General features: G+C 28.5%; 1 protein-coding gene across 1 annotated transcript; it reads left to right on the top strand.

Moving 5' to 3' along the window:
- Positions 1-670: 670 nt before the first annotated feature.
- On the top strand, positions 671-4,557 carry LOC107161432 (cytochrome c1, heme protein, mitochondrial-like). Its single transcript, XM_015507837.2, has 7 exons — positions 671-892; positions 2,586-2,734; positions 2,794-2,926; positions 2,992-3,156; positions 3,855-3,983; positions 4,100-4,219; positions 4,283-4,557. The coding sequence occupies exons 1-7, from the start codon at positions 833-835 to the stop codon at positions 4,397-4,399; spliced, it is 873 nt and encodes a 290-aa protein (XP_015363323.1). The 5' UTR covers positions 671-832; the 3' UTR covers positions 4,400-4,557.
- The last annotated feature ends 5,594 nt before the right edge of the window (positions 4,558-10,151 follow it).

The following is a 10,151-nucleotide window of genomic DNA, read 5'->3' as shown; positions in this document are numbered from 1 at the left end:
AAAAAATGTGACTAACTACTTACAAATATTAAATACGATTAAACATTTTTGTTACTTGTTTATTCAAGAAAATGGATTAACTAAAATAAAACAAATGCCGATTGTTCAACCTATAGACGAATATAATATATTTAGGTATAGATTGTAATTTGTAGGTTAGTGCTTTTAATGAAGAAAAAACTTAATTATTGTACACGCCGTTGCGGCTGCGGAATACCTGATTACAATATATTTTTATGAAGTCTGTAACTTGGCAGAATTAAAAAGAAAAAATCGATTTCAGAAGTAGTAACCTTCCTATGTAGTCAGATAATCTGCGTTGTGATCGCAAAATGTCTTTCCACCGATCTGATGAACTTCATTCAATAGTCATTAGGTATTTCTACTTATTATAAATTATTATAGTTATATTCTTATATTGCGAAGTGTCTCATGTGTCCCATAATTTTCGCTTAAGGTCACGAGAGTAGTTAGTATCTAGGCCGATGGTCGGAGGTAGTGGTGACGGTAAATATATCGATGGACGGGTGGTGGAGGTACAATTGTGGTATTATCACCGGTGTTCGTTATCAGCATATTGAATGGTGGCCACCGTTTCGGGATTGGTCACACTGCGACTGTGCCCTTGCTATCGGATACAGCTGTAGGTCGTACGTCTCGACTGGTGAAATATTCCACCTTATCCGTTTCCTTGAGGCCGTGCCGGAGCCAATTTTTCTTAATTTCTTACCATCTTCGCCGAGAACGAATCGGCGTGCGTCACCTAAAGAAGTCCTTACCAGAACACTTTCCGTTGATCTTCTGATCGCCAGATCCTATCGCAGCCGCATCAATGACGAGTACTTTTTCATTTTTTAAGGCCGCCACTAGGTGGTCTAAAAACCACAAATTTGTAAGTAGCCTTTGGTCCGTATCTTTAATTATTTATCACCCAACTATTAACGCCCAACGTCTTCTACCCTTAGTCGTGGAATAGATACTCTATGTTTCTGCGGCTGTCACAACATGCCCAAAATCCGACAACACTCTTTTGCTGTAAATCTAGTTCTTATCATTTAGTGCGCTTTATTGGACTATTGGTCAATTACAGCGTTTTAAGGTCAATAGTTTTATTTATACTAAATGTCAAAGCTCTGTTTTAACATATTTGTTCCTTAACTTAATACAAAATGTGCATTATATAAATGTATGTACCTACAGTTAAAAAATGTGTTATTGAATGTATATTGATATATATCTAAATAAAATCTCTTGTAACGTTGCAAGTTTTCGCTTCATATTCTAATATTTTTTTGATAAGGTTTATTGGTTAATAAAGAAGTTTTTATCGTCAATGTATGTACTACTACTTAAGTATTACTTAAGTTCTCTATATTCAGTATATTAGTATATTCTATATCTTTAACAGTATCATTCCTTTAAAGTTTTTTTCATTTTCAAATCGCTTATATTTAAAAAAATGTTTCAAGATATTTGGTCATCAAGTTGCATTAAACAAATATTTTACTGTTGTATTGTAGTGTTCAATTTTGTATTTAAATTCTATTAAACCCTATTTTACTACATTATGTTGATGAAAACTGATTTTTATATTTGTTATAGTTATCTTCTTGATGTTTAATTAAAAAAATCACTGAGCATTTCATTTTATTTTAAAAAGTTAATTTAAAAGTTTGTTAGTTACATAAATATTAGCTATTGTTTTATACTTAATACTTTCTGAATGGCCATGTTAAATATTGAAGCAGTATTTCTATGGCCGAATTATTTATAAGCATATCCAAATACGAGTGCTAGCGACGATCACGGATCGGCGGCGGCTGTCAGCACGCTACTACTAGCGCCGATCCGTGATCGGCGGTGGCAGTGAACATGTTAAAGAACTAAACAATTCTTAACAATAATAGTGTGAACTATCTTAATTCAAACAAATTTAAAACTTTAAAAAAAATATATTATATACAATATACATCCTTTTCATAAACACTTATTTTAATATAACCTAGGTATGTTTTATCTAATGATAATCGTAGATTCGTTGTTTATATTTCTTTTTTTTATTAGATTAATAAAATCTTATGTGTAATAAACTCTTAATAACAAAACAAATTTGTTAGTACAATAACATTTTTTTTACACACAATTGTATGAAGATTGCTATACTCTGTCCCGCGAGAGGATATGCCAGCGTTGCACATGTAGAATGAGCTAAGCCTGCCGACCGGCCCGTCAAATTCCCTCTATGCGTTCAAAATTCACCAACGATGTCTACCGACATTACGATCCCGGTCAATTTTTAAAGATATTGTTGGGAAATGTGCTGAACCAACTAATTTTTGTTTTTGCACAGCATGTTCACTTGTGGGACAGAGTATAGATTAATATTTTTTGAATACTAATTTTGGTATGTTTTTACAGATCTTGTACATATTTGGTGTAAAATTCTTATAATTTATGTTATACTATTTTTTTTTTTTAAATCATGTGGCATATTTGTTAAGCTTATTCAAAAATGTTATTATTTTCAAATTTTCAAATTTGTTATATGTAATTAATTCACCGTACATAAATGTATATATTTTTAGTTTTTGACCAGTTTTGGTGTGTTAGCTGGTGGTGGTAGTTCCCTAATTTATGCACTTGAGCAATCAATCCATGCTTCTAATGACGCAGCTCATGTGGCTAAACAAAAATGGAATCATAATGGATGGTTTGATACTTTAGATCACGCTAGGTAAATGTCATGTTTTTCATAATATTTTCAGCCAATAATTTAATCAACATGTTATGTAGTGTTCGTCGAGGATGGGAAGTATACAAAAATGTCTGTGCTGCGTGTCATAGCGTTGAGTACTTGGCATATCGTGAGTTAGTTGGAGTTTGTCTGACCGAAGATGAAGCTAAAGCTGAAGCTGCAGAACAATTGGTAATATTAGTAAACATTTTTGATAAATATTGAGTAATTTGATAATAATGTCTTTTCAAATTTAGATTGATGATGGACCTGATGAAACTGGTGCCATGTTCAAAAGACCTGGCAAATTATCAGACCTGTTACCAAAGCCTTATCCAAATGAAGAAGCTGCTCGTTATGCTAACGGTGGTGCATACCCACCGGATTTGACTTACATAACTCAAGCTAGAATAGACGGAGAGGTAATTTCTTGGTTTTTGAGTAAAGCAATAAATGTATTAATTTTACAATGCATGTTTTTTTTTATACATTTTTAGAAGAAGTAAAATGTTATATTCTTTATCTTTAAGCGTTGTTTCTAGTAAAAAAATATCTAATCATTACTTTTAGAAAATTTGGCTTAAACTTAAAATAAATAACTAGAAACTAATTTGTTTTTTTCTTTATTTTAATTAAAAAATTATTTACTGCAGAAATATTAATATTTTTACCAAATATTTTATATTAGTATTTTGAGACATTGTGTAATTTTCAAATTATTTTCTTAGTATCTATTGCAATGACCTTTTCAATGTTAAGATGTACATATTTAGTGCATGGTAAATAAACATCCCAGGATATTAAGTTTAATTTTTATTTGTTTTTTTGTTTTAATATTTTAATAAATTAGTAATACTTAGTGCATGACAAATAAGATTTAAATTTTAAATTAATTAAAAAGTATTACATTTTTACTTTAGGTTTTATAAGTAAACATCTTCTCAAATCAACTCAAAAATATTTTTATATATATGTTTTTAATCCATTTATTTTGAAGCAACTATGCTATAATAGCACTAAATAGTTAAGTAATAACTTAATGAAAAAATGTTAAATTATCTTTTTATCTTCCAAAAAGTATTTATTTGAAAAATGTTCATTCAAATCTTTTAATTTTCAGAATTATATCTTTGCTTTGTTGACTGGTTATATGGATCCACCAGCAGGAGTTTCATTAGCAGAAAATCAACATTATAATCCTTACTTCCCTGGAGGCGCTATTGGAATGGCTCAAGCATTATATGATGAGGTAGATTATGACTAAAAAAGAAAACCATTGTTTTTTTTTTATTTGTTACTTTTGTATTTATTTACAAGAGTTTACTTACAAATAATTTTATATTTATATTAAATTTTTTTTCTTAGATTATTGAGTATGGAGATGGAACTCCAGCTTCACAAAGTCAGTGTGCAAAAGATGTTGTCACATTTTTAAAATGGTGTGCTGAACCAGAACACGATACAAGAAAATTATTTGCCATGAAAGTATGTTAAAGTACCTATATTAAATTATTATTGATGGTCATTAATTTTAAATATTTTTTTTAGGCATTTACTATCTTGGGAGTACTTAACTTAGTAATTTGGTACCTGCATAGACATTATTGGTCAGTGTTGAAGACTCGAAAGATTTTACAAAGCCCAAAATCATTGTTCAAAAAGTAAACTGTTGTTAGCTAGTAGTAGCCAAAAATTAAAACGTACGATATTCATTTTTGTTAAAACATCCTATGTTGATTTTATTGTTCAAGTTCTGTCTTAAAAAATGCAATTTTTATAAGTTCACTTCTATAATAAAATGTATGAAATTGTTTGTCGCAAAACTACTTTTCTGGAGCATAAAATCCTATTTCAATTACCATAATATTCTATAAATGTTTTAACTTTAATTACTACTAGTAATTAGTATTCCTATTTCTCCATTATATATTCTGATAATGAGTTTGTACATGATATATTATTATATATTATATAATATATAACCTAATGGTATACAGCACCTTCAATTTAAGTTTGAATTGACCATTATTAGTTGAAATATTCAGATATAAGTTTTGTTTTGAAATTAATTAAAATATGCTTACTATTGGTCGACTAAAATCGCATTGGTTGCAATATTAAACATGTAACAACATATATTATAGGTATTATATAAATCTTGTACAATATCATTTAGGCCATTTCCATCCATGCTTTTGACGTTAAGATAAAATAAATAATAAAATTATCATCAACCTTGTTCATATCTAATTGTTATTAAATCGTTTTGTTTATCGAAATCATTTTTATTTAAATACCTTTTTATTTGTTCTATTTTCAATCCTGGGTAATGAATTATCATGTATAATTTGAAAAGAAATTATGTAATATGGAATAACTTATCTTTTTATAATATTATTTCATGTATTTTAAATATCCAGTTTTAGAGAATAATTATTAGATGGTTTAAAATTGGATATTCTTATATTGCAGTAGGCTACATATTTTATTTGCAAAAAGAAGTTAAAAAAGTTATCAATTTTATCTTGAATTTGTGAATATTGTAAATAAAGGTTATGAGTGTTGATTTAGGAATGCAATAAGTAATAACCTAACATTTTACTATTTATTCTGCAAAATAATTTTCGTGTTAGAAATTGAGTTAAATAAAATACATTTTTCTATAATAGTTTTAAAAAAACCAATATTTATACATTACAATTTAAACTTAAATAATGATAGTAATTTTCAATGTCAGATTGTTGCTTACTTTTTTTTAAAACAAATTTAAGGTCTTCTTTGAATGCTTGGAATTTTAATAAAAGATAATTATTTCATTATCACGTTAAAATTGTATAAAGAATCAGAACTTTTTAAAATAAATTATTTGCATAATACATAATTTTTTTTTTAGATTTACGAAAGAATTTATTGGTATGCTATACTTTCTAAATATTGTTATATTTCCTATTTAGGTATATCTTAAATGATGTTTTCTTAAATTTACATTTTTATGGAATGGTAATTAACCAAACAAACAAAAAAAGTTTATGTTTAATAAAATCTGAAATATTTTATAAAAATAGGTGGAGGCATTTTTAAAAAACAGCAATTATATAACGAAATGAGCACTATCCGTTATGTGCCATTTGTTTTGACATTTGTTTGATTCTGGTATCTAATTCATAAATTCGTAATATTTTTTTAAATATAAAGTTATCTATAATATGAGTGTTATATATTCATAATGCTACTTTTATTTTTATAATCGATTTATTTTTAATGTATGAAATAAGAATAAATTAAAGTATTAATTGCTACAGTATGACACACATTTTTCTTTCTCTGATAGTCGATACTTAGTTTCATTAAATTATAATATTTTTTGTATTGACATTAAGATTAATTTTTTGTTAAATTTTAATTAAATAATTTTCAGTAGACCAATACTATATTCGTATGATTTATCATAAGTTGAAATTATTTTGACACTCAATATTATTATGAATTAAAATTACTTATTTTTGCTCATTCTATAGAATATGTTTCCAATAAATTTATTTGAAAATCCAATACACTATTTCAAAAGTGTTGATAATTTAGTCTATTTTCGTTATTTTTAGAAAAGAAATAGATTGTCAAAACAAAGATTATAATAAAGTTCTTGGCAATAAATCTTTATAAGTTGACTTATTTAGGGCTGGGAACCACATGTGTCGCCTTAGAAATTTTCAACATAATGGTTGAACAAATTTGTGTTCAGCAGACTAAATTTATATTTTATGTTTAATATTTTCATGTAATCAATATCAATTATCATAATGAACTATCATTAATTTTAAGGTAAGAACAATGCCAGTATTCAAGCATTGATTTTGTTTGAACAATATTTTAATGTTTAAGGAAGATACATCAAGTTTAACTTTGAGTTATGTGCAGTGGATAGGCAATAAATGAATTTTATATTACATATTTTTATTGTAACCTTTTGTTAAAACTTAAAAGTAATTATTAGAGCTTAAAAATTAGTATTTTTTTCATTCATTAGGTGCAAAGTACTATTAATAATAACAAAATATATTGAAGGTCAGATATGAACCAAGAAGGGTTAGGTTAGCATTATTGACAAATTAACCAGGAATAACAAGTAAGTATAGATGTTGTAGAAATTATCACTTTATTTTGAAATCTTTAATGTATAAGAAAATTATTAAAGTATCTAGATTATTATTTATAAAATATATATGAAAAGCCGTTGATTTCATCGATTGAAGACGGCTGAATCAATTTGGCTCATTTTTTTTTTTAATGTTCGTAATATTCCAAATGAAGTTATTATGGAAAGAAAAATGGGAAAAGTTGCCAGAGAATTGGAAAATTTGGTAAGAACGAAAGGTCTTTTTCCATGGGATTTTTGTATACAGCCATATTGGTAAAAAGGGTTACCATTGATGATTGGTTACGCAATATTAAAATATATTGATATTAGCAAGTTAGTAAAACTTTTTTAAAAACTCTTTTCTCTATGAATAGTTTCCACTGGTTACATAATATAATATAATTGATCTGAAGTAATAGTTAAATCTTATAAATGTTATATTTGGTCAATAAATTTTTAGTTATGGCTTAGGTTTCCAAAAATCAATTAAGGTAGCTCAGTAGCTCACATATTATCCTTTTTTAGCTCACTGAAAAAGAATATTATTTTTATGTTTAGGGCTGTCAATGATTACATAGTATTTTAATAGATATAGTAGGTATTAATAAATATTTAAATAGAATTATTACAAAAAAGAAACAAATTTTTGGCCCGACAACGCCGGGCGGGACGGCTAGGTCCTAGGTATAGTTATTATTAAAATTTAGGAATTCAATGTCCAATAGCCGATAGGTATTTAGTTCTAGACTTAGCGATATTATATTTTACTTTTCGCATTTTAATTGTTATTGAGAGTTGAGCCTATATAGCACCTAAATAAAATATTAAAATTGGCTCAAGGTTTTAGAATAGGTACAGGCACGGTTAACTTCTCTTATACAATACTGATGAGAGGTGTATTATTGTATCATATATAATCTGAAACCAGCTCAATAAATATAAAATAAGCTATATAATTGGAAACACGAAAATTAATTTTGGAACCGGTCCAATGTGCGACCTACAACTGATAATTGACCTATCCTTATCTTGTTATCTTAAATTATTATAAATGAAGTAGAACTAGAAAGTATAATCCATAGTGATGAATGGAGCGCTTATTCGTCATTAAACAATGAAGGGTACATACACAGTACCAGTGCCGTATCTAGGCATTGGCAAGGTGGGCGGTGGCAGAGGGCGCAGTTTAAAATGATCGCACTAGCACTAGGGGTGCAATTTTTATACCATTTAAATACTAAAAATTCATTATAAATTTATAACATTGGTTACCAAGGGCGCACATAAAGTTAATTACGCTTACGGCACTGCACAATACTTGTGAATCATCAAAAATGGTTTATTGATCCTGATACAAATGTCAATAATCAAACCATAGAATGTTTGTGGAAAATAGTGAAAAAACGATATGAAATAAGGGTAAACGGCGCATCTCCATTATTACCTAGACAACTTAATTATTAAAAAAGAGTGGTGGAGATCCCTTGACCCAAACAAACTATATTTGACGAATTTTTATCAGACATGAAAGATGCTTTTATGACATAAATTATACATACATTACGATGAATTCTTATCAGACAAGAAGGATAATTAATTATGGATGAATTAATAACTATAATAACTATTAATATGGATAAATTTAAAGGATTAAATAATAAATTACTTAATAACTATAGGTAATAACTATAAAAAAATGCAGTGTAGGTCAATACCTATATGTAGATCACTTATTGGACCGAAAATGTATGTGTAGGTCGCACGTTGGACCGGTGCCTTAAATTTTTCAAAACATTTTTTATGCCCTCTTAACATTAAATTCAATATAATATTATTTCAAGCGTTATTCGTCATCTAGATAAAATGATTTTGCTCTATTTACACTATAGTTTAGAGCAGTACCTGCCTAGTGATTCTCAAGCATTTTTGGTTCACGGCATACACATCACAAGCTTTTGTGGTACACTCAATACAAGATAATATAAAATTATAAAGTATCTTAAGTTCAATATTTTTTACCATCATAATTACAAAATATATCAGACATATCTCGGGGCACACAGGTTGAGAACCACTGGCTTAGAGTGTTAAGCGATAAGGCGGTATCTACGACCGTCGAATCGTCCGAAACGAAAATTTCGTCCCAGACTCCCAGATTTTTAAATCACTAAATTTAAATCGTTGTTTATAATAAATGTTTGGTTTTTTTTTTCTAATTTCAACTCATTTTATAAAACGTAAAATATCAGTTCAATTTATGCATAAAAAAATAAAATATATTAGAATTTGATTAAAATATTATAAAATATATATTCATATTATCTAAAATAATAACTAACCAATAATCACCTAACCTTATAACTTAATAAATGTATTACTAAATTTAATAATGTTCTATGTTAACAAAATATGACGGGTACGTAACGTTCGACCACCGACAACGGTCAACGACCTACCTCAATGCCCTAAATCGTAAATCGACGTAATGATTTTATTGCACAATATTATGCCATTGGTCAATGCCATTCGCGTTGTAGACGTTGTAATCTATATTCTATGGTAGACGTCTTATGAACAAACATTTCGACTATGATTCCCACGGACCTTTACGAGTACAGAGCAAACTATAGCTAACCCACCGACAATATAATATGGGTCGAGTGGGTGTCATGCGTACAGTCTAGCGCGTCCGCAGGGTAAAATCCCACCCGGGGCAAGATCAAAATTCTAAAACCAAATCAAAAAGATTATTTTAAATTTTAATATATTTCTAGCGTCTTCATTCTAAAATAGTATGACCCAAATAGGAAAAAACAACATTATGTAATCACCAAGTCCCGTATATGACGTGTAGGTTTACAATGCAATATTATTATTTTTTGAATACATGTTAATGTAGATGTTGCAAATTAATTATATTTACATTAATAATCAAATAAAAGTCGAATGGGTCGTCTTGGTTGCATACAAAACGATTGCATAACGTCTTCAATAATTTTTTGTTTTTGCTTTTTAACAATGTGTTTAACATAATAATATGCGTGGCATTAAATCAACAGTAGTTTTAAGTAGTTTTAAAATATTCCCAGTAGGGGCAATATCCCCTTTGCCCTCCCCCTGCGGGCGCCATTGGGTACAGTATCTACGACTGGGTTGACGGCAACGATTTACTGCGGCGGGTGCGATGATTTACAATCTGCTGCAAGTTGCAACGCCGTGATAGCTGGGCTCCGCGTTATCACGCGAAAACCGTTTTATCACCGATAACTATAAATTATC

Source organism: Diuraphis noxia, unplaced genomic scaffold, assembly GCF_037042655.1.
Source record: "Diuraphis noxia isolate RWA-SAM2 unplaced genomic scaffold, SU_Dnox_SAM2 contig0001, whole genome shotgun sequence".
Classification (NCBI taxonomy): Eukaryota; Metazoa; Arthropoda; class Insecta; order Hemiptera; family Aphididae; genus Diuraphis; species Diuraphis noxia.
The sequence above is the reverse complement of the archived record's forward strand: the minus strand, read 5'-3'. Positions and strand labels throughout refer to the sequence as shown.